A 26854-nucleotide genomic window follows, 5' to 3' on the forward strand; every position below is an offset into this window, starting at 1 on the left:
AGGTAAAAACATGTTCATTCTGAGTTTAGAGTACTAAATTTAGTTAAACCAGTCTCAATCCAATTGGGTTTGGTTTCAAACTCACTTGAATTTTCAAAAAAATCATAATGAATCCGCTTACTAACATATGTGGATTCATATCCAGTTTGGGTTAACTGGACTGGACCCAACTCTTACAATTGGGTTAAGTTTTGTCTCAGTCAGATACAAACTAAACTAGTTCAATTCTGTCCCAATCTATTCCTGACTGAACTAGATCCAGTTCAATTTCAGCTAAATCTATACTAAATTACAAACTTGATCCAGATCCGGTTCTGCCCTAGATCCAAAACTGACAGACTAAAACTAGACCTAATTCTAATATGGATTCAAAACTGATCCATCCAGCTATGGATTAGATTCAGATCCAACTATAAGTTAAAAAAAGAACTAATCTGAATAGTCTCGAACATGATCCATATCCACTTCTAATATGGATCAAGTATTGTTCCATCCAACCCCATACTAGATCCAAACCTAATTGTTTCTGGATTCGGTTTAACTTGGATTGATCCAGGTCAACTGGATTGAACTAAACTCAGATCCAAGTTGGTCTAGTTCAAACTAGACCCAAATAGGAAATTGAGACCTTGTCAGACTCTAATTGATCTGGTTCGATCGACCGAGTTGGATTTGAAACTGTTGACTAGACTTAATCTTCGGTCAGACCAAGTCGATCCAGTTCAATCCGAACCAATTCATTCGATTGAGATTTTTTTTTCTGATTCGATCTGGGTCACACCTAGACCAGCCTAATACCTGACAAACCCGACTCAGTCTGATTTACCCCCACACCGAGTTAGTTTTGCTGACTCCTGAGTTGGGATTTAAGGTGAAAGGAGCACAACCTTTCCCCTCCCTCCCCACCACAAAGGTTGCCAGCAACCTCTGGTTGCCATCTCTCTCTCTCTCTCTCTCCAATGATGCCGACAGCTTTCCAAAATAAAACAAAAAGGGAGAAGGGCGTAGCTGTCGACACTTCCTCTCGATGGCATGTTCTGGTAACCTTCTCCCACTCTCTCAAGTTCTCTCTCTCTCTCTCTCTCTCTCTCTCTCTCTCTCTCTCTCTTCCCTCATCTCATGGGCAGAGGCTCACCCACGGTGGGTGAGGATAAACCTCGCTCTCCCACCCAACCTCACCCCTTTCCCACGAGTGGAGGAGATGGTTGGGGAACCATCTTCCCCATTCCATCCGGTTTTCCACCTTTTTTTTTAACCTTCCCCACACCTGACAAAGTCGGGTGGGTTTTACATTTATGCTATTATTGACACATTAATATCAGGAGGCGTGACCCTTAATCCCCATGATCATAAAAATGTGTTTAAACACCTTAGCAACTACAATTCACAACCAGGCTACTGACATTCACTTTTATGCTGCCCTTCTCTCTCTCTCTCTCTCTCTCTCTCTCTCTCTCTCTCTCTCTCACACACACACACACACGCACGCAGCAGCAGCAGCAGCAGCAGCAGCAGCAACAACCCATCTGAATCAAATTGTCGGGAGGGGGTCGGGCATATTCTCCAAGTTAGGTTGCGAGGAGGGTTTATATGATGTAAAATGGAGAAAGAATCATTAGGAAATCAATTAGCAGCCCACCCAATGAAAACTGAGCATTGTCTTCCACCCACTTCCCTTGACAGCCTGCATTTCCTTTTACACCATCCGTCATTCACACTGTCGCTAAATGACCTAAGGTGCCATAGGATCACAATATACCAACACACCGCCAGCGGCCCCAACTGAAGTTACATGAAGACGGCATTCATTAACCTGTTTACATTACTCAGAAACTTCTCGCCTTCACTGTGTCATCCTGATTACGTCAAACTTCATAGTAATCTTTCATTCCATCCTTTCAGATTCTGCCTTGAACTTGTAGCAGCAATGCAGTTCCCAAACCCCATCCTTGTAGCAGCTCCAGATTGTCTTCTATCATGGGGCTTATTGCACCAAATTGCAGACCGTCTGAGCAGACGTTTGAAGTAACAAACCAATGCAATACAGATTTTGAGCACTAAGCAACTATCATCACTCAAGGATTTGGCTCTTATGCTTTGGACTTTAGGGGTTCTCTGCTCCATCTTTGCTCGGAGAGGTCATGTGTTGTGCGCTTTCAGCAGAAAATACACCCTCATTCCTGCTATTGCTCCTTTCATTCCCTGCCACATCCTGACAACTGCTTTTGCATAATTTCTCATCCCCTTCAGCCCCAACCACATCCTGATGACTGCTTTCATGTAATTGCTTATCCCCTTCAGCCCCAACAGCATCCTGATGACCACTCTCATGTAATTGCTCATCACCTTCAGCCCCAACTGACCGATCATTGCTGTCGCAATCATTTCTTATGCCCTCAATCAAAATTTCTCCACAAGGTTTTGCCTCTTGGCTGTTGCTTTCAGATGACCTGGATTGTCCCATACCATTGAGAGGGTCAGAAGTGCTGGTGGTTTTCTCATTTGATATGCGGCTAATTGTTTCTCGTATACACTTCCGAGCATGCTCGAACCACTTGCTGACCTGAAAAAAACAGTGAAATAATCAGAAATTACTATTTCCAATGAAATTATAAAGAGTGTCAATAAGAGCACACCTGCTTGACCTCGATCCCAAGCTCTGTTGCCAATTTCTGTTTTGCATGCCCCGTGGGATACTGACTTTCCCTCAAGGATGCACAAAGCCTCTGGAAACCATTCAATTTGGATCAAAACCATGACACAAGGTTGAACTTGTTGGGTAAGTGAAGACAGTGCATCAATCAAGAGGAAAAGGATATGACAAAAATGTGGAACCATCATGCTTGATTAGGTTTTATAAATAGCAGATTAGAAAGAGAAAAATAATAACAATAAAATCCAAAGTAGTAAAAGTAGGATGATTAGGGGTTTGCCTTCATGGAGAAACCACTTAATTTGAATCACCACACACACACACAGCCGGAGAACCTAAATTCTCCAATAGGCATTGAATATTTTGGTAATGACAATATCTTGAGACTTTAGATCAGGAGTGCTACATCTGTTAGTCTCCTTCCAAATCCACCAAAAAGAACACATAATTGAAGGAAATGTGAATCTTAGAGATAACAAATGATTTTTTCTCTCAATTGAAAGATTTTGCACTACCAATCACATTCCAAATCGATGAGTTTTTGATGTTTCAGTATTGTACTGAACAAACAGGAGGCGTATGACTTGGCATCAGTCATGGACAAAATCACGTGTCACCAGGTCATTAGTTCAAGCTGGAAAAGAAGCATTTGGATCCACCATATCAGAAATATCCAACCTGATTTTTACAACAGACAAGGTCTCGAAAAAGGCTTCTCAGCAGCAATGTTTTCTCATGTTGATATATCTAATTCAACAAACAAAAAGAAATAGATAACGTATGGAATGCCAACTGAGAGATTATTTTGTTATTCTATTAATCTAATAAACAGAAACAATCAGAAACTCGAAGCTACTCCACAATGTACTTTTATCAGTGCAGACAGCATAAAAGAAACCAAAGGAACTATAGAAGCCAAAGTTTCCACGAATGCGAATAACACCTGTCACGTTACAGGTTATACAACAGCAATTTGTCACCGTGATCTGAGGCAGTTACTATGAAAAATAAGAACCAACATTTAGAGAAGGAAGATCACATGCAAGCATGCAACATATGCAAGATTTGCGTTGGTTACATTTACATGGAACAGCCAAATCAAAATTAATAGCATCATAGGTTCCAAAGGGAAATATTAATCTTGTATGGGCATTGCAAGACCAAGTAATTCATCATTATTCATAAACCCATGGAAATTACCATATTGATGACCAAAAATTGCTGTTCTTTCCAGATCAAAGTGCCACAAGCAACTTGGTAAAAAAAAAGCTTATTGTGGAATACCACATTTGTGTTTTTGGAAAAAGGTCCCAGAATGATACACTATCACATGTAAAAGCAAGAGTTCTTCATCCATATTGCCATCATCTTGTTAATTCCCAAGACACCCTGACAGCATCCATGTGGCAGGCACAAAGATACTGGGTTTATTATTAGGTTCAACCAGCAGTCAGCTGGTCACTCTTTGAAATAAATATCTGTCTATTCACACAAAATGAAAGAACGTGATGTGTGGCAAGTTCTAGCAGATGAACTTCATCATGCTATTAAAGATCCATAATTGAACAGAAGTCTAGAAGGTCCAGATCCTATAAAAGGTCCAACAACAATGAGAAAGTTGTGTATTAGTGTCCAAGAAAGAAAAAGCTGGTGCCAAGAAGAAAAGTCAATAAAAGAAGGCAACTCATAAAGAAAAAGTTTGTGAAAAGTGTAATGAAGTGGATTGAATCCGATACACATGCAAGAACTCACTTTCAATCAAGTAGAATACTTGATTGAATCAAAGAAACCAAAGAAACCACCCACACAAGGGTCGTCTAACAAATGTTATTGCATAAGGATACTCGAAAGAAAGATACACTTTACAATGCCTAAGAGAGCATATTTATAGTACAAGAGAGGCACATGGGGGCAGCCCCATATGGCTGTTGGGGCTGCACCCAACGGTCACATTTGTGACCATTGGGGCAGCTCTAACAGCTATATGGAGCTGTCCAAATCACACAGGTACAAAAGCAAAGGTGAAAAGGACCAAAAAAAAAAATAAAGTGCAAAAAGACAAAAGTAAAAAAGAAATAAAGTGGGCTGAAGAAATAAAGTGCAAAAGATAAAAGTAAAAAAGAAATAAAGTGGGCTGACACCTATGGAGTAAAAGGACCGAAATACCCCTGATGGGTATTTCGGTTTACAACAAAGTATATACACATATACATATATGTATATGTATATATACATATAGTATACGTATATGTATATTTTAAACAGTATATCTTAACACCCCCCCTCAAACTCATGGTGGAACAACCGAGAGTTTGCCAAGTAAGAAGTGAAATTTGGGTGATGAAAGCGCTTTGGTGAAGAAATCTGCTAGTTGAAATTCTGATGGATCATGAAACATAAGGTAATGTGATAGTCTTCCTCAAAAATTCTTCATGGACATAGTGGCAATCCATTTCGATGTATTTTGTCCTCTCATGGAACGTATAATTGCTTGCAATATACACATCGCACTTGTTATCACAACATAATTTGGAGGGTTCTTTAATGTGAATTCCCAAGTCCTCCAGTAATTGTCGAAGTCATACTAAGTTTGACATGGTCGTTGTCATGGCGCGATACTCAGCTTAAGTTGAGGAGAGAGACACCTTATGTTGCTTCTTGCATCGCTATGAGATTAGAGAGTTACCTACAAAAACACACAAACCAGTTGTTGAGAGTCTATCATTCACATCTCCTCCTTAGTCAGAGTCTAAGTACGCAATGACTTCTAATGAGGAAGAGGATGACAAAAATAGTCCATGACTTATAAAATTCTTAATAAATCTAATAATTCTCGTTACAACACTCATAGTACTGTAGTGGGAGCATGCTGAAATTGACTGACAGAATGAATAGCATGAGAAATATCAGGACGAGTAATAGAAAGGTAAAACAAAGCTCCAATCATTTGTCTGTATGGGGTTGGATCTTGCAAAGGTTCTCCATCATTCTTTTTCATTTTTGCATTTATAACCTCTGGAGTGTCAACCCGTTTCTCATCTAAGAGTCCTGATCTCTCAATAATCTCTGTTGCATACTTAGTCTGTGACAAAAAATAACCACGAGGTAAGTAAGCTACTTCAATACCAAGAAAATATCTTAAAAAAACAAGATCTGTCATATTAAAGTTGTCTTTAAGCACATCTTTGATATGATTTACTCCCTGCTTATCACCTCCTGTGATTATCATATCATCCACGTAGAGTAGTAGTATAACCATCCCTACATTGAAAGACTTAACAAACAATGCAGTGTCAGTAAAACAAGATTTAAAATGAAGTTGAGTCATTAGATTACTAAATCTATCATACCAAACTTTGGGAGCTTGCTTTAATTCATACAAGGCTTTCTGTAACCTAAGAGTTTTTCCATGTGCTAAATTCAAACCCGGTAGAAGATCCATGTAGACATCTTCATCTAAATTACCATTCAAAAAGGTATTTTTTTACATCCATTTGAAAGATAGGTCATTTTTTAATTGATGCTATAGATATAAGGGTTCTGACGGTTGTCATTCGAGCAACTGGAGCAAAGGTCTCATCATAGTCAATTCCATATTTTTAACTATACCCCTTAGCTACTAATCGAGCTTTATATCTTTCCAATGTCTCATCCCATTTAGTTTTAATTTTGTAAACTCATCTACATCCTATAGTTTTTCGTCCTTTAGGTAATGTTTGGATTTCCTAAGTTTTTGCCTTTTCTAAAGTTTCTAATTCATCATTCATCATTTTAATCCATTCCTGATGATTTTTGGCTTCATAATAGGATTATGGTTCAGTATATGAATGTATAGCCATTAAACATGCTCGGTATCTTGGTTCAAAGGAATCATATGATACAAATTTACTAGAGGCCTTGGAAATTCTTATTGATTTTCTAATACATAGCAGAGTCTGTATCTTGATTTTGTGAGTATCTTTCTAGAGCACATGGTGGGTGATCTTCAGTCCGCCGAGTGCATGTTTGTATGGTAGTATGAAGGCGGTCAATATCATCAAGACCATTGTCAACATTTTCACTTACATCATGAGCATCTTCATTTCCACTCTCATGCTTATTACAAATGTTTTCACACCTATCATGTTCATTGATAAGATAAAAATGAAACGAATAATCATGGTTTTCTTGGATTTTTTCTTTGCTAAAATCGTCTTTATTTTCCAGAAATATAACATTTCGTGAAACATATAACTTGTTTCTTTTCATGTCATAGCGTCTATATCCCTTTTGATTTTCAACATAGCTTAGAAAGACACAAGGAATTGCTTTTGGAGAAAGTTTGTCATTTCTATGGGTAAGAACAAAACATTTACATCCAAAGACTCTCAACCCTTTATAATCGGGGGAGATTTTAAACAATTTTTCAATGGGGGATATATTTTTAATAGTTTTTTAAGGCATTCTATTTATTAAATAAACTGCCGTAAGAGCGGCTTCGGCCCAAAACATTTTTTGATATAAGAAGTGTTCTAGTGGTTTTAATAATATATGTATATGCTTTCTTTCAAAAAGACTATTTTGTTGAGGAGTGTATGGGCAAGATTTTTGATGAATAATCCCATTTAGGTCAAGAAATTTTTTGAATTCTTTTGATACAAATTCCCCTCAAGAATCAGACCTAAAAATTTGAATGTTGGTTTTGAATTGAGTCTTTATGTAAAAATAAAAAAATTTAAAGCATTCAAATACTTTTGATTTTCGCTTAAGAAAAAAGATCCAAGAATGCCTACTATAGTCATCTACAAACACAACATAGTATGATACCCCACCTTTGGATATAACAGGAGTCGGTCCCTACACATCCGAATGTACTAACTCAAAAGGATTTTTTGGTATAAAATGTCTTTGTTCAGAGGGCAAAGCTTTCATTTTGCCAAGAATGCAATCTTCATAAACCAATTTCTTTTCTTTATAACTAGTAAGAAATGAAAACAAATGTAATTTGGTCACACTAGGATGTCCTAGTCTTTTGTGCCAATTTTCTATATCTTTCTTTTCCACAAAATTACAAAAAGATTGTTTTGATAACTCAAGACTATCCATTACATAGAGATCTCCTGTTCTATGGCCTTGCCCAATCGGCTTCTCGAACTCGAGATCCTGTATTAAATAATCATTGAAAGAAAATAAAACTTTACAACCATAATCCGTAATTTGTGAAACTGATAAAAAGTTTAAATTTAGTGTTGGCACAACTCTAATACTTGGTACGTGGAAGTTTGGTTGTTTTTGAAAAGTTTCAAATCTTTTGATTTTTAAAGATATTCCGTCGGCGGTTGAAACATAAGAATTATTTGGGTTAGAATGACATTCGAATAATATCGACTCATTTGGAGTCATATGAAACGAGGCACCGGAATGTAAGATCCAAGAAGTCTTACCAGGGTCACCACTTGTGGATACGACCGCCTCCGAGAAGGAAGAAACTTGACCTTTGAACATTGGTTGTAGCGCCTCCATTAATTGAGCTAAAGATAGTGAGTCAATGCATTTGGAGTTGTCTACATCATTTCTTTCCATCGACGCAACTCTCTTATCATCATGATGATCTTCTTTCTTTCTTTCTTTTGGGACAAAAAGGCTTGATGTATCCCGGTTCATAGCAATGATAGTATATGATTTTGCCACCTTTTTTGTACTCATGATCTCCTCTTTTATCGCTTCTTTCATAGTTGGGATTTCTCTCATTCTCATTCTTCACAAAGTGAGGAGGTTTGTAAGTCCTAGTATGATTACCGGGCTTGGACATAGCAAGTACGGTTTCTTCAATCTATTCTCTTCCATAGTCAATTCTTCAAGAGTTTCGACTATGGATGGCACACCTCCTCTATAAAGGAGAGTCGATTTAGTTTCCTCAAATTTGGGCCTAAGCCTATTCACAAATTGGTAAAAAATGCTCTGTTTTAATTTGATTCTCACGAAATTCTACATCTTGAGGACAATGCCATTTTGGCTCAAAAAAAGCCAATTCATCCCATAGGAGAGAGAGAGCATTGTAATATTCTCTAATATTTATCTCTCCTTAAGTCATGATTCTTACTTTATTTTGGACATTGCATATGTGAGCAATATCTTTAAGACTATACATGTCCTTAAGATATTTCTAAGCATCGCTAGCAAAATCAAATTTTGCTAAGCTAGAGCATTTGTGAATATCTACACTATTAATGAGCCATCCAATTATTTTAGAATGACCCATTCTCCACTCTTTTCATTTTTTCTCATAATCGGAAACGGTTTTACCCATTTCCTCACCTTGAAGAACAACCTCCTTCCCATTCTCAATTTTCGTAAGGAGCTTGAGCTCCTTTTCGGTACCATCCACCAAGCCCCATAATCCCTTTTTTCATATCTTGTGTTTTACTATGGATGCCCACATTACATAGTTTGTATCATTTAGGCGTACAGGAATGAAGATTATAACTTCTCTATTATTCTCCATTTCTTTACAATGTGTAGAGAAAGGAAAGAAGAGAGAAAGAAAGAGATACAAGACTTATTTGAGAAATGACATGCTTTCCGATGCAATAATCCTTGTTTTGTTTTGTATCCGCTAAACCCACGATCCTCCTCTTGAAATCAATATGATCTTTCTTCTAGAAAAGTGCCTTTGGATCACCAAAGCTCTGATACCACGTAATGAAGTGGATTAAATCCGATACACATGCAAGAACTCACTTTCAATCAAGTAGAATACTTGATTGAATCAAAGAAACCACCCACACAAGGGTCTAACAAATGTTATTGCATAAGGATACTCAAAAGAGAGATACACTTTACAATGCCTAAATGCCTAAGAGGGCATATTTATAATACAAGAGAGGCACATGGGGCAGCCCCATATGGCTGTTGGGGATGCACCCAACGGTCACATTTGTGACCATTGGGGCAGCTCTAACAGCTATATGGAGCTGTCCCAATCACACAGGTACAAAAGCAAAGGTGAAAAGGACAAAAAAAAAAGTGCAAAAAGACAAAAGTAAAAGAAATAAAGTGGGCTGAAGAAATAAAGTGCAAAAGACAAAAGTAAAAATAAATAAAGTGGGCTTACGCCTATGGAGTAAAAGGACCGAAATACCCCTGATGGATATTTTGGTTTACAGTAAAGTATATACACATATATGTATACGTATATGTATATGTATATAAATATACATATATGTATATTTTAACAGTATATCTTAACGAAAAGAAGGCAGCTCATAAAAAAGTTGGTGAAAAGAAGGCAACAAGTGAAAAAAAAGTCGGTGAAAAAAAGAAAAGTCAAGAAAATAAGGAAGAAATCAAATGAGTTGTAAACAAATTCTATTTAAAGAAACCTCTTCCTCTCATAATTGTTGAGAGAGAAAGAGAAAAAATTGAGAACCTTATAGCTGAACGGCGTAAAGATCTCATCCCTGTGCATGTTTACAGTTTTTGAAATGGTATCAGAGCTATGGTTTGTGTCCCACATTGGAGTGGTGTTGTGCAGTGCAACTTAGATGCACTTAGATCGTTGCTCACTTTTCTGTCATCATTAGCTTGATCAGCATCCGGCTCATTTCAAAAACTGTAAACATGCATAGGGACAAGATCTTTACATGGTTCGTCTATGAATGCCTACATCCATGATTCTCAATTTTTTCTCTTCCTCTCTCAACAATTACGAGATGAAGAGGTTCCTTTAAATAGAATTTGGTTACAGAATTTGATTTTTTTGTTCCTTCTTTTCTTGACCTTTCTTCTTTTCACAAACTTCTTTTTCATGTGTTGCCATTTTTTCGTGATTTTTCTTCTTTTCACCAACCTCTTCTTTATGAGCTGCCTTTTTTTTTCAACTTTCCTTCTTTTCACAAGCTTCTTTATGAGTTGCCTTCTTTTCGTGACTTTTCCTCTTGTCACCAGCTTTTTCCTTTCTTGAACACTAATCCACCACCTTCTGCTATAAGTTTGGTACTTAGAAAGTACCAAACTTACAACAGACAATCAGAACCCATTGATGGCAACTTCATCATTCCAGCTAAGTAGTTCTTCTCTGCCTTTACTGCCAGCCCCTACCAATTTACAGTAGTTTCTAAGTACCAAACTTACAACAGACAATTATTTGTTGTGGGAGTCTCAGTTTACTTCCTTATTTCTCTCTTACGGCCTCTATAGCTCCATAGATGGTTCGAAGCCATGTCCATCACGGTTCAAAGTGTCTAGTAATGGCAAAACTGGAGAATCTGATCCTAATTATGTCGCATGGGTACCACAGGACCAAATGCGACTAAGTTGGATAATTTCCTCTCTTTCTGGGAGTGTTCATGCTCAAATTGTTGGTATAAAAACATCTTATGATGTTTGAAATACCCTGAAAGACATGTACATTGCACACTCCCGATCGCGTGTTATGCAGTTAAAGAAACATTCGACAACCCTTAAGGGACCTCACTCAATTGATGACTATATTAAGAGGGCTAAGATGATAGCCCACCAACTGGCTATGGCCTCAAAACCAGTTGGTGACCATGACATAGTTGTTCATATTCTTAGAGGTCTTCCGTCAGAATACTCAGCGTTCAGGTCTTCCATTACCACTAGTCGTGATTCTGACTTTCACAAAGCTACATGGGTTATTGTTCAGTCAAGAATCACAATTAGTTGACCAAGATTCTAATCAGTTTGACTCTAGCACTCCTACAGTAAACTACGCTCAGCAGCATAGTTCGGGTAACTCATCAAGACAGTTTAATAATCGCAAGAATCAGTCATATACCCAACATAAAAATAGGGGCAGAGGATGTGGACAACAACCATTCAATTGCTCTAATCAACCCTAGCAAAAGAAAAATAGAGTGGTTTGTCAATACTGTGACAAACCTATGTAATGAAATATGCGGAAAAGAAAAGTATGTCCTACAATGGACATTCACACATAGAAATCAAAGAACAAGTCCAAAAGAGGACATACACAAAAGCCAATAATGGCTAGAAAGCATGAAATCTTATAAATGCACAAAAGGGCTTGAAGAAGCCACACATTACAAAGGGGGAGACCCCACTTATTTATAGGCAAGAGAGGAGTGAGGGAGAGTTAGAGAAAAGCAAGAGAGAGGGACCATTGGGAGTCCCAACAAGGAGTCGTTGGGCTCCCAACGGTCACAATTGTGACCGTTGGGGGCCCAACGACTCTTTGTTGGGGCCCCCAATGGCTGTGCATTAAATGCACAAAAAGGACAATAAAGAAATAAGGAAAAAAGAAAAAGGAAAAGGAAAAATAGAAGAAAAAGAAAAAGACTAAAATGCCCCTATTGGGCGAGTTTACAGAACTACCCCTTATCGGGTAGTGTATGATAAATATATATATATATATATATATATATATATATATATATATATTACATATATTTTAACACCCTCCCTCAAGCTTTACGGGGATACAACAGAAAGCTTGTTGAGAAGAAACATGAAGCGAGGAAAAGCAAGAGCTTTGGTGAAGAAATCCGCCAACTGGTACTCGGATGTGATGTAGGGTAGTGCTATGGTTCCTTTTAGGTACTCATCTCGAACATAGTGGCAATCCATCTCAATGTGTTTAGCACGCTCATGGAAGGTGTGGTTGCTTGCAATATAGATAGCACTCTTGTTATCGCAACACATCTTCGAAGGATTTGAGATGACAATGCCCATATCACAAAGGAGACTTCTAAGCCACACAAGCTCCATGGTTGTAGTGGCCATTGCACGATATTCCGCTTCAGTTGAGGATAATGATACTTTATGCTGCTTCTTGCATCTCCAAGAAATCATAGAGTCACCTAAGAAAACACAAAAACCAGTAGTTGAGACTCTATCATTGGGATTTCCTCCCCAATCAGCATCTGTATAAGCAATTAAATCAAGGGATGATGAAGAAGAAAAAAAACTCCCTTAGTTATGGTGTTTTTAATATATCTGACAATCCTTAAGACTGCACTCATGTGCACAGTTGTAGGTGCATGTTGAAACTGACTGACGGAGTGAACTGCATGAGCTATGTCTGGCCGAGTGATGGATAAGTATGTCAGAGACCCAACGAGTTGACGGTAGGGAGTAGGGTTCTCGAGAAGTGTCCCATCTTCCAGCCTTAGCTTTGCATTGATAACCTCAGGAGTTTCAGTCTTCTTATCATCCGAAATTCCAGACTTGGAGCAAATGTCAGCAGCAAGTTTCATCTGAGAGAGAATATATCCTCGGGGAGAATATGCAACTTCAATACCTAGAAAATATCTTAAGAAACCAAGGTCAGATATGTCAAAATTTTCTTTTAAATTTTTTTTAATATCATGAATTCCTTGCTCATCATTTTCAGTGATGATCATATCATCAACATATAGTAGTAGAATAACTACAGAAGACCCTGCACTTTTCACAAATAACGCAGTGTCAATATAACATGAACGAAATTTTAAGCTAGTCATTACATTGCTAAATCTGTCATGCCAAGCCTTTGGAGCTTGTTTTAACCCATATAGAGCCTTTTTTAGTTTAAGAATTTTGTTTTCTTCAATAGATACTCCTGGCGGAGGATCCATATAGACCTCTTCACTTAGTTCGCCATTAAGAAATGCATTTTTAACATCCAATTGATAGATAGGCCATTTTTTAACAGATGCAACCGCAATAAGAGTCCTAACACTAGTCATTCTGGCTACGGGAGCAAAGGTTTCTTCATAGTCTATTCCGTACTCTTGAGCATATCCTTTGGCTACCAACCTGGCTTTATAACGTTCTAATGACCCATCACTTTTAGTTTTAATCTTGAAGACCCATCTATATCCAATGGACTTCTTCCCAGCGGGTAATGAAGTTATTTCCCAAGTTTTAGCCTTTTCAAGGGCACTAAGTTCTAGTTTCATGGCCTCAACCCATTGAGGAATGCTTTTGGCTTCATTATAGTGTGATGGTTCATGATAAGAGTGTAATGCAATTAGGCATGCCCTATATTTAGGTGTTAGTGACTCATAGGAAACAAACCTATTAGGAGGATTGGAGATTCGGCTAGATCTCCTTAAAGAGGTTTCTTCTATGTTGGAATTTTGAGAATATTTTTCTAAAGCGCTTATGGGAGTTTCTTGACCACGCCTAGCATAGGTTTGAATTGACCTATTTTCAAAATCATTACTTCCATTTTCAACATTACTAAGAGGAGTATCCTCTAAATCATTAGGAACATCCTCTACGTGAGGAGTCACATCTTCTTGAGAGAGAAGATCAAATAAGAAAGCATATTCGCTTTCATCAATATCTTTATTTTTCTCAAAACCATTCTCATTTTCTAAAAAGGTAACATCTTTGGATACATATAGTTTGTTGCTTTTGGGGTCGAAGCACCTAAAACCTTTTTGATTTTCTCCGTATCCTAAAAACACACATTCGATAGCTTTGGGAGACAACTTATCTCTTTTATGTGTGAGGACAAAACACTTACACCCAAAAATTCTTAATCTATTAAAATCGGGTGTTCTTTCAAAGAGTTTTTCATATGGATATATTTTGTAAGGATAAGGATATCATTCTATTTATCAAGTAAGTGGAAGTTAAGGCGGCTTCGGCCCAATAGCATTTTGGAATTTCTTTGGAAATGAGAAGAGTCCTAGTGGTTTCCAAGATGTGTCTATGCTTCCTTTCGGCTAGACCGTTTTGTTGGGGAGTCCTAGGACATGACCTTTGATGACAAATGCCATTAGTTTCTAAGTATTCTTGAAATTCATTTGATAGATATTCTCCACCGGAATCGGATCGAAGAATGGAAATATTAGTTGAAAATTGATTTTTGACAATCATATGAAATTTCTTAAAGAAATTAAAAACTTCGGATTTTAGGTTGAGAAAATAGATCCACACATATCGAGTGAAATCATCAATGAAAGTAACATAGTAAGAATATCCTCCTTTTGATATGACTGGAGAAGGACCCCAAACATCCGAATGAAATAATTCAAAGGGTCTTTTGGACACAAATGTTCTCTTTGGAAAAGGGGTGGATTTCATTTTTCCAAAAATACAACTCTTGCAAACAAAATGTTTCTCATTACAAAATTTCTTTCCAAAAGGAAAGGAGTACATTTTTTAGAAGCTTGGATGTCCAAGTCTTTGATGCCAAGTTTCTATATTTTTATCTTGGACATGATTACAAAATGAGTTGATGGGAAGTTTCAAATGGTTCATGTAGTAGAGATCTCCCCTCCTATGGCCTTGCCCAATCCGCTTCCCGGACTGGAGATCCTGTATAGAGCAACCCTTGGTTGAGAAGGAGATTTCACATCCATGATCACATATTTGAGAGACGGGTAAAAGATTTAAATTAAGTTGAGGTACAACTCTTACATTTGGCACAAAAAAATCTTTTGAAAAGTCTAAGGTTCCAAAACTTTTAACTTGTAAAGAGGTACCATCGGCGGTTGAAACAAAAGAATTTTTGGAGTTGCTACATACATTGGATAGTCCATTTTCAATAGGGGTCATATGAAAAGATGCTCCAGAATCAAGAATCCAAGAGGGCGTACCTGGAGGAAAAGAAGAGGCAATGGCGGCTCCCGAAGTTGATGGCGATTTGAGTAGAATTTGAAGTGCTTCGGATAGTTGAGTAAGGGAAAGACTCTTTCCCTTTCATTGACTCCTTCTTTTGTGGGATTTCTTCAATAATAGCAACTTTCCCTTTTGGAGGTTCATTTATCTTTGGACAATTAGGTCTTATATGACCCGGTTCTTGACAATGATGGCAAATGGCTTTCCTATAATTGCCATTATAGTTGTTTTGCCTCCCAAAGTGTGGAGGCTTATATGATTTCATATGATTGCCGGGTTTAGATACGGCAAGAACTTCATCTCCTCCTTTAATCATGCCAAGACGTGTTTCTTCTTGGCATATTTCGGCTATGGCATCTTCCAATGGAAGCGGTTTTGACCTATGAAGAAGGGAGGACCTAACTTGTTCATATTCGGGCCTAAGCCCATGTAAAAATTGGAAAAAGTGTTCTTTTTCCATTTGTTCTCTTCGCATCTCCACATCTTCACTAGATACCCATTTGGGTTCAAGAAGGGATAGCTCATCCCATAAAGGTCCAAGAGTGCTATAGTAATCTCTTACACTCATTTCACCTTGTTTAATGGTACGGATTTTTTCTTGGATAAAAAATTGACGAGCAAGGTCTTTTTGGGTATACATACCTTTCATAAAGAACCATGCTTCATTTGCTAGGCGGAATTTAGCAATGTTGGCGCAAATCTTTAGCTCCACGTTGTTCATGAACCATGCAAGAATTTTTGCATGCTTACTTTCCCAATCTTCTACCTTGGATTGGTGATCTTCAATAGCCTTCATGCGAGCATTTCCTTCTAGAGCTTTTTCTTGATCACCATCAATTTTTGTAAGTTGAAGTTGAGGTTCCCTAATGGTGCTCATAACATATCCCCAAAGTTTTTTACCTTTGAGGTTGTTCTCCATGGCGGCGGCCCACATCATGTAGTTAGTACCATTAAGCTTGAAGGAGAGATCAATCTTTTGTTCTCTTTCCATTATATAATCAAGAATGGAGGACAAACAAAGAGAGAGATAAAACAAGACAACTAGCTATATGAATCAAGAGCACAACCAAGGCTCTGATACCATGTAATGAAATATGCGGAAAAGAAAAGTATGTCCTACAATGGACATTCACACATAGAAATCAAAGAACAAGTCCAAAAGAGGACATACACAAAAGCCAATAATGGCTAGAAAGCATGAAATCTTATAAATGCACAAAAGGGCTTGAAGAAGCCACACATTACAAAGGGGGAGACCCCACTTATTTATAGGCAAGAGAGGAGTGAGGGAGAGTTAGAGAAAAGCAAGAGAGAGGGACCATTGGGAGTCCCAACAAGGAGTCGTTGGGCTCCCAACGGTCACAATTGTGACCGTTGGGGGCCCAACGACTCTTTGTTGGGGCCCCCAATGGCTGTGCATTAAATGCACAAAAAGGACAATAAAAAAACGGATTAAAGAAATAAGGAAAAAAGAAAAAGGAAAAATAGAAGAAAAAGAAAAAGACTAAAATGCCCCTATTGGGCGAGTTTACAGAACTACCCCTTATCGGGTAGTGTATGATAAATATATTTATATATATATATATTACATATATTTTAACAACCTAGCCATATAGCTCGTTCTAGTTATCAGATCACTTGGAATAATGGCTCCAACTCAGCGAACAATGGGAATGTTGTCCAAACTCAAGTGTTTCATGCAACACCTCATATGATGGACGGTGGTATTTTTTTCATAATGAAAAACATGGTTTGCATGTTGGTACCTCAATTCCAGGGCTTCGCATCATGTTACACATGATTAAATAATCTCTCCCTTCACACACCATATGAGGGCAAGGATACCATCAAGAGCCAATGGTTCAGGTTTGAGCATTCACAATATTGGTTCATCAATTTTTTTTGTCTCAAATTCTCCTTTTGTGCTTAATAATGTGTTTCATGTTTCTAATACACTCAAAATTTACCGTTTGTTAATAAGTTTACACGGGACAATCAAGTGGTAACTAGGAAAGAGCTAATGCATGGGAAGAGTGAGCATGGTCTCTACCAAATCAAGTTGCCAACCGACAGGGGTCAACAAATCATCAACTAAAGAAGCATTGGTTCGAGAAAGGACTAGTATTAACCAATTGCATCAACACCTCGGTCATCCTGCTTTACAAGCAATGAAACAAGTAATTAGTCATTTTGGTCTTCCTTTCTTTCATAAGTTTGAAAACAGTATTTGTGAAAAAGTCATGCTTTGCCATTTTCTAATTCCTTGCATACAATTTCTAGACCTCTAGACTTGATTTATTCTGATGTTTGGGGACCAACCCTAGTTCTTAGTTTGGATCGCTATCATTACTATGTCATTTCTGTAGATGCTTTCTCAAAATATACTTGGATATATATGATTACTCTCAAGTCCGATGTAGAACATGTTTTCATGTGTATAAAACTAGTGTTGAGAATATTTTTGAAAGGAAAATCAAATTTTTACAAGCTGATGGTGGTGGAGAATATCAAGCTCTTGATCCTTTTTTACATAATTGTAGTATTGGACACAAAGTGTCCTGGCCACACACTCATGAGAAAAGTGGGGCTGCAGAACATAAACACCGACACATTGTTGATACCAGACTTTCTTATGATCCAAGCAGGTGTTCCTACCAAGTACTGGACCAATGCATTCAGCACTACCACCTACGTGATAAACCGATTGCCTTGTCTTTCCACTCATCACAAGTCACCCTATGAAATTATGTTCAAACAAAGGCCAGATTATGAATTTCTTCGAGTTTTTGGTTCGGCTTGTTACCCTTGTCTAAGACCCTATAGAAACGACGAGCTAGACTTCAAATCCCAGTGTCATATATTTGTTGGATATAGTCCTTCACATCATGGTTATCAATGTCTGAATCCTACTACAGGACAAATCTTGATCTCAAGAAATGTCATTTTTTATAAACAAAGATTTCCTTTCAAAAAGTATCCTCCAATACCTCACCTGTGGTTCCCAATAGCTTGACTTGCCCAATAGTATTACCCAATGTCTCATTGAGTCTTCAGACCCATGCAACCAAACCTGAAAACAGTCAAGGTCCAGTTGAACTTCAATCACCTACATCACAACATGAAACCTTGTCAAGTAGTAATGGGGTTAGCTCCACTACACTCGGTCAAGACTCTACACCATCAATTGTTGTTATTGTACCTCCTCTTCGTTCACAACCTATGGTGACTCGATCACACGATGGAACTCATATACCCAAGATTTATCTCTCCATACGTTATCCATTGTCTTGTGTCATGTTATCTGAGTTTATTCAGGACCAAGAACCCAAATCCTACCAACAAGCTCTTCAACACCCATATTGGCACAAAGTCATGCAGAACGAAATGTCTGCTCTCAAACCATCATCTCCTTTACATCAGACAGTACATTGGAACAATACAAAGCTCAGTTGGTTGCTAAGGGATACAACCAAAATAAATATAGAGATTATTTTGAAACCTTCAGTCCAGTGGTTAAGCTTACTATTGTGCGCACAGTCTTGTCTGTGGTTAGTTATAATTGGTCTATTTGACAACTGGATATTAACAATGTCTTTTTAAATGAGACAGTTTATATGACCCAACCTCCAGGTTTTCAAGATCCACAGTTCTCATATCATGTGTGTAGACTTCGCAAAGCTCTATATGAGTTGAAGTAAGCTCCAAGAGCCTGATATCAATGTTTAAGCAATGCTTTATTGTCTATGGGATTTGTTAGGTCATGCACTGATACTTCTTTGTTAATACTTAGACAATCCAGTTTGGTCTTATATATTTTGGTTTATGTGGATGATATTTTAATCGTTGGCAATGTCAAGCAACATGTTATGAGACACATTGAATGTCTCGGTCAAGAATTCTTCTTGAAAGACCTTGGAGAACTACACCATTTTCTGGGAATAGCTAACAAAACTCATCAAGGGTTATTATTTTCCCAGAAGAAATATGCTTTTGATCTACTTTAAAAGGATTATTTAGTCAGAGCTAAGCCTGTGAATACTCCATTGTCGACCTCCTTAGTTCTTACTACAAATTTAGGAACCAAATTTTAGGATCCAACATTGCAATGCAGTGTGGTTGGAACTCTTCGGTACCTAACGTTGACCCAACCAAATCTACCATTTGCAGTGAACAAAGTTTGCCAATTCATGCAGTCCACTTGTGTTGATCATTGGACAACAGTTAAACATAGTTTACTTTATGTTAAACACACTATTCATTATGGGCTTATTATTCGACCCATAATACAATTTATACTAATTGCTAATTCAGATACAGACTGGGCTTGATGTCCTGAGGATCGCAAATCAATATTTTGGACATAAGATTTTGTGTTGGAGTTCTAAGAAGCAAAATATTGTTGCTCGGTCAAGCTCCGAAACAAAATACTGAGTTGTAGCAAATGTTGCTGCAGAATTGTTGTGGATTCAGTACCTTTTCAAAGAGCTTGGTGTACCCCATTCCATTCTTTCTACACTCTGGTGTGATAACGTTAGTGCAATGTATATGGCAGCTCATCCTGTTCTACATCAACACAGCAAACACGTGGAAATTGATGTGCATTTTGTGCAATTTGTGTTGCTAAGAATCAACTTGTTGTAAAGCATCGTCCCTCACAAGATCAGCTAGTGGATATATTAACCAAAGCCCCGTCTACTCACCGGTTCACTATTCTCAGGTCCAAACCCAATGTTTTCTGAGGGCCATTGAGTTTGAGGGGGGATGTTAAAGATACATACTTGGACAAAAGTCTAGAAGGTCTAGATCCTATAAAAAGTCCAGCTACAACGAATTCTCTAGAAGGCTATGGATTAGTGTCCAAGAAAGAAAAAGCTGGTGACAAGAAGGAAAGTAAAAAAATAAGGCAAGTGAAAAGAAGAAAAGTCAAGAAAAGAAGGCATGTGAAAAAGAAGTTGGTGAAAAGAAGAAAAGTCAAGAAAAAAAGGAAGAAAGAAATCAAATGAGTTGTAACCAAATTTTATTTGAAGGAACCTCTTCCACTTGTAATTGTTGAGAGAGGAAGAGAGAAAATTGGGAACTGTGGATATAGGCATTCATAGTCGTTCAACCTAAAGATCTTATCCCTGTGCATGTTTACAGTTTTTGAAACACGCTTCACATAATCCTTGGATCAAGTGATTTCATTGCCAATAAAAAAACTATAGCCAAGACAAAAGTTTCATTTTTTGTCACATGATGACCAACATTCACATGGTAAAAAACTCTTAGAAAAGATGACCAATTAACCTCATCTAATCAAGCTGTCAACTATATCCATTATTTGATGGTAAACAACCAAAGAGATTTCCCGTATATCGGTAAAAACAAATGCGACATGATCATCATTGAAATGAGTGGATTCATTAAAATAATAAAGCAATAGTTAATGCTACTAAAATTACCATAGATGCTTCTAGTGTGAACTTTCTGGGTCGAGGCGTCCAATGAACATCTTGGACTCTATCACCTTCAAGTTCTAGTTGTTGACGGGTCCTTTTTTTTTGGATATTTGCAGTTGTTGGGGAAGATATACCACCAAGAGAATAAGCATATGATAACATACACTTTTTTCGAGGTTTTCTTTGAGAGACATTGGTCTGCTTTACATCATCAATGTATTGAATGTTCACCCTGTCAAGAGATCTTATGCCCTTCTTTGAAGTAGCAACCTCTGCATTTTCAGGGCTTTCTGTCTCAACCCAATCATCATCATCACTTGAATCAGATGGAAGATCACCGTATGCCTCCTGGAAAAATGAACAGAACAAAAACAGGGGATGAAGCAAAACTCAGCAAAACATGGTATGTAATGCCACATGAAAGTTATAGAAAATGACAAAACTATCGAAGTTCCACCTGCTTTCCAAGATAGCATGATGAGAGAAGAAAAAACTTGCATGGTAATGACATCTCCTAATGAATGTCACATTCAGCTTCCCCATATGCAATGTCCTTTAGTTTAAAGTTTCTTTCTAGGATTGATTTGGCGGGATCTTATTCATTTTTCGTAAATTAAAGGATTCAGATACAACTATTCAGTTAACCCTTTATTCCTTTAACAATCTGCAAATTTTATTCACCTTTCTACTATACAAAATTAGCAATGACCTATTTTGTTGTTTACTAACATATTTTTCTGCTCAGTTGCTGAATACTGTGGTTGTGGCTACCGGAATCTATTCAATAGGTTACACAACACAATCCTTCCCTAGAAGCATGAAAACTGAATGAACCATCGATATGGGCAGACAACCACAGAAGAAGTCTGTAGCAGGGCATAGGTACTGCCAAAAGTATTCATGAATTATAATCATTCTAAGAAGCATAATTCAAGAACTAGGCCAAACTTAGATGCTTATGAAAATTAAGAATCATATATTCATATAGCTGTATGGCCCATGGTCACCAAAAGCTTCCATATACCCTGAAAGCTTGCTTCACATGTTACCCAAAGCCTGCTTCCATGAATATGGGATTTTGAACAAGATAACTGTACTTTTATTAAATAATAGCACATCACAATGAAAATAAACATGAAAATCTTCCTGTAGAATGTTCCTATTTTATAAATGTTAAGACCTTCAAAAGAACAGCAGGCTTGAGGAAATGATAAAAAATTGGACCGAGCCATTAAAAGATGAGAATAGAAAGTGACTACAGGGTCTTGGTTGAATTCCACACAGTGCCCTCATCGCCCCCTTAGAGAAAAAGAGGAACAAAAACAAAAACACAGAAAAAAATCTGTTAATTATGTCACGGACCAATCCATAGACTATTCATGGCTGCAGGCCAGGATACGTTCAAACAGTTGTTACTGCATATCATGCCAACATCAAACTTGCGGATCTGTGGTCACAGATAAGGAAACTGAAAGAAATATGTAATAATGCAGAAGGAACCAACACTGCAAAGAGAACTAAAGTTAAAAGGCTTACATCATACAGCTTCTTGTAATTCAGGCATTCAACATGCCTTTTACTCAAAACTGGAGTATAAATCTCTGTGTCGCTAACCAGGGGTTTGCCTTCCTTTGAACCTTTTGAACCTGATGCATATGGAGCGGCAAGCTCAAAAGAATCAGAGGACTGAGAACCCTTATCCTTGCTTAAAACCCCCTTATTGCAGCTTGAACCACTTGAATCAGATGTAAAATCAGATTCATCAGAACTTGACCCTTCCTTCTCAACCTGTTCAGGGTCTGGATTGTCTGGGTCATAATCCATATCTTCTGAATCATCTGAAGGAAGTCCCAAGTCATGAAATTCCTGAGCTTCATCGGAATTATCTGCTGCCTCAGAAAATATTTTCTGCAATCAGAGTTAACCAGACGAAGGGCTTTAACAATGACTACACTACAAATATACATTTAGAATAGGTACTAGAAAGTTTCATCTAGTTATTAATAAAATAGTTGAACCACCATAATGTCCATTAATCTTCAACTTCACCTCCCAGTTGTCTTCAATGGAAAGGTTAGTTCCTTGATAATCGTTCAGTAAGATAATTAAATCAAACTTGCAGGCACATCCAGGGCACAGCCAACTTTCATCTCCAGGAGGAACTAAAAAAGAAAAGTGAAGCAATCTCAGAAAAGTATGTTGTATACATAAAAGAGTATAACAGCTGTTTTAGTATCACAATAACACCATACTTTGTTCTTTAAGCAGAGGAGGTTCCAAACACATCTGGTGAAATCCACGATTGCAAACCCCATCACAGAGTATGATGTCATTATCAACAGACAAGTCCTTTGATAGACATTTAGCACAGAAAATCTGAGACATTGAACAGAAACTTCTCAGTTTTACATCACCTATCCAGACTTACGAAATTCTGAAGTAATCCATGAAGTTTCAAAATGTAACCCACTGAAAGCACTTTACATACATCTTCGCTGTAAATTTGTCCTTGAGTATCAAATAAAGAGTCTTGATGTTTTCCTTCAGCACATAAGGACTCCAAATGTTTAAATAAATCACGTATTTTCAACTTGCATTGCAAGATTTCTGATGCAGCACGTTGGATCTCCTTCTCAGGCTTGACCTTTTCCTGACTGGAAAACAACAAAAAATATATAAGGTTAATAAGTTGCCAATGACACGGACTTCAAATTCAGTGTAATTATCATCAGATGTTGCACTATCATATATAAGCAATTAGTCAAGATGAAAGCATCTCAGGTGTTATCATGAAAGCTTTTAAGAAAATAACACCAACCAATATAATGATCATGCAATAAGGTAGTTATGAAAGGCTAGTGCATGGTCATCCAGCTCACCCAGGCCACACTATGAACCCTTATGCAAACTTTGATCCATAAAATGAAAAAACAACAATCAAAACAGAAAAGGTAGCCATGTCGTACTTTATGAAAAGGTGGAGTATCCAGAACAATTTTCGGCATAAAACACAACCATACAAATCCAAAACCAAAAGAATATGCACCATTAATGAGCATGTAAGTCATCAACACAAAACCAACATATTTTCAGATTAGTGCATCTATTAAACATACAATGCACAAACCTTTGCCCATTCCAACCTTCACCAGAGTAAGCATCAATAAGGCTCTGCTCATAATGTATTCGACTAACTATATATTTTACACGCTTTCTGATTCTAGAAAATTCATCAGTTGATGTTGGCTTTTCTTGTTGCCTCTTTCTTCCGCGCCTTCTACTGACAGGAGGCTGTGATGAGTTAAGATTTGCATCTTCAAGAGTTTTAGTAGTTGCATTTAAATCTGATGACCGTAAGGAATAACTTGTTCCTGTTTTTGATGGATGCTTTGCCTTCCTACGTTGTGATCTGCTTGAGCTCTTTGACCCATCCTTATGCAAGTCATTGCCACCAAGGGCGGTGTCAGCAGTTTTCAGGTTTTTTGTTTCGCTGGAAAATTGTCCTGCATCAACAGGTATTTCTGCTTCGGCACTAGCTTTTGTAGAAATCCCTTTTGAATGTTCATCAGTGGGCTTTTCTTCCTTTGAAGTCTGTGTGCAGCCTGAATAATTCACTGCAAGGAAACATTCCTGCTCCACAGAAGTAACCTCCATTTATTATATTCAACTTACTTGATATGAATTTCTTGTACTTGCTAGTTGCAATGAATCATGAGCACAAATGCAAGTGTGGTTCAATTGACATAAAAAATGAGTCCCTTGGATTCTCAAGAATGCATAAATGCATGAAGTGCTGATACCCGAACTGTGTATTGGCAAAAGACCTGCCAAACCTCAAATACTAAGCCACAAGAATATCAGCTGGTATTCCTGAAAAGAAATGGTGGTTCATCAGTGCAAACACAGAAAAAGAAACAATACTGAGGGAACTTTGAAAAAAAAAAGATTGGAAGAAAGGAATAAAAAGAGATTAGTCACAACAAAAGAGGTCCCAAAACAGTATGCACTATCCAGCAATAGGTCTCATACATATTTCTCATTTGTCCGTCATTGCATATTTGGATTCCATCTCCAATTATGATTTAGAAGTGGGTCAAATATACCAGTAAAGAAGACTGAAGCACCATGAAACATTAAAAACAAACATCCACAAGCAACAAATAAATGCAATAACCCCATAATATCTAAGAGAATAATCACGCAAACAGAAGTTTATATCAATTCATGCTTCACCTACACAGGAACAAATCAAGCGTCTGAAATTGCCAAAATATTTCTAAAACCACTGCTACTTATATGTAAATCTCAATAAGAGAGCAAAAAGACCTTGATTTTCCAATGCCATAAGTTACCAGTCAAAAGTTCTTTCATGAATGTTTCTACATATTCAACCGGAATTCACTGTTTCATCTGTTCCTAGGCTTCCAAAATGTAAAAGTTTAGTTTTTCCAGTTCACATAAAACCCTAAGAGCTAGGTTTTCAATTCCAGCAAGAAACCCATGAAGAATGACACTTTATATGACCTTTATTTCATGATCATGGCTTATAAAAGCCTCCACCAGATAGACCGGAAGAGGCGCCACACCAAGAATGATCATCAGTTTGATAAAGGAGAAATGGATCCCAAAACCTCTGCTACTTTAATCTATACACTCAAGAGTTGCTTTATTTCGTCTTAATTTGTGCAAGAAACGTAGAATCAAAATTGCACTTCAGAAGCAAATAACCTCACCAACATTGCCAACCACGAACCATGAGTCTCTAACCTCGCAAAAATGCAACAACTGTGTTCACTTACATCTAATAACCGACACCAAACAGGTCGGACCCATGCTTTCTCTCGTACTACAACACCCTTCGGAATAGCAAAAGGGTCGGACCTCCATCATCACCACCACCAACCTACTTATTTACTTTCCGCCAATTATATAGGCAAAAGCCACAGACGAGCAGACTCACCACCACAACAGTTTCATACCTCACGCACTCAATTACACTCCCAAGCAAGCTAATATCCCAAAAGGAAGTAATACCATTCAAACACGCAATCCCACCCACGATACTCCCATCTTAAAACATGCAATCCTTAGCCTCTCCAATCAACCCACAAACGATATGAAATATACAAATACCACCAGTCCCGAGTGTGTACGAATCAACTTCACACATTATAAGATTGGAACACATCCCAAACAGAACGCCCAATAAAAAAACGTGAAATAGACCACCTAGATTAAACAAAGAATATATAAAACAGTGAGTATAACATTAATGAAAAAAAAAGAAAGCAAGATCGATACTATACGAACTAAATATCAAATTATCCAATTGCATCAAACACGACTACACCGAAAGCAAAGACGCAAGCAATAAGTATTCCAAATCAAGGAAACCCTAAAAATCTTGGATTTTCTGGTCTACCTCACACCATCCGCCAAATTTAAGACGCCAAACGAACAAGATTTAGGTGCCTGAAGACTAAACGCAAAGAGAACCTGAAGGAAAGACGAGGAAGAAAGGAGGAGGAGGAATCCTACATACCCACCATCTTGGTTCTCCTTCCTCCTTTTGGATCGATCAAATACGAAATGAGCTCGATTGAAGATTTTCCGGCCTTTTCAGTCCTCTGTCCGATCGGAGAACCACCCACTTTCTGGAAAAAGCACCAAGAATCAAGCAGCCAACATCGGCTTGTAAACCGGGTCGGATGTCGGGCGGGATAAGGTTGACTCAATATTTTGATTAGGTCTGTGGAACAAGTCTGGCGACTCCCTTGGGAAAAGGGTAAGCCCACTGAGCTTTATCCTGTCAGGACATAGGCCATGAGTACGGGGAGGCAGTGTAATATTAGCAAAATTTTAGTAAATATTTTAATGAAATATCGAGGAATTTACCTGTTCAAAAAATGGTTTACATTGGTGAATTTTAAACATTTTAGAAAGTTATAGTTATTTATATTTATTTAATAATTAAATTTGGATTTACAAAGTTTGAAAGCATTATTTAGGTTTCCATAAAGGATTCAAGAGGATTAACCCACGTAAACTTAAGTAGGGATGGCAGTGGACCAGGGGAAAGCGGGGCCCCGCCCCGCCTCGCCCCGTTTGGACCGAGGATGAAGGGTATGAAACGGGGATGGAGGCGGGGACGAAGGTTAAAATCCATCCCCGTCCGAGGGGGGAGGCGGGG

The 26854-nt window shown here is 37.8% G+C and overlaps 1 protein-coding gene across 1 annotated transcript; it reads right to left on the reverse strand.

The window, feature by feature from the left end:
- Nucleotides 1–1318: 1318 nt before the first annotated feature.
- On the reverse strand, nucleotides 1319–26332 carry LOC149834973 (homeobox protein HOX1A-like). Its single transcript, XM_090011631.1, has 9 exons — nucleotides 26207–26332; nucleotides 23792–24534; nucleotides 23153–23318; nucleotides 22917–23040; nucleotides 22714–22826; nucleotides 22201–22572; nucleotides 20668–21012; nucleotides 2637–2726; nucleotides 1319–2563 (listed from the first exon to the last, which is right to left on the reverse strand). The coding sequence occupies exons 2-9, from the start codon at nucleotides 24316–24318 to the stop codon at nucleotides 2105–2107; spliced, it is 2196 nt and encodes a 731-aa protein (XP_089867757.1). The 5' UTR covers nucleotides 24319–24534; nucleotides 26207–26332; the 3' UTR covers nucleotides 1319–2104.
- Between the last annotated feature and the right edge of the window lie 522 nt (nucleotides 26333–26854).

Source organism: Nuphar pumila, chromosome 6 (assembly GCF_984573655.1).
Source record: "Nuphar pumila chromosome 6, dmNupPumi1.hap1.1, whole genome shotgun sequence".
In the NCBI taxonomy this organism is placed as follows: Eukaryota; Viridiplantae; Streptophyta; class Magnoliopsida; order Nymphaeales; family Nymphaeaceae; genus Nuphar; species Nuphar pumila.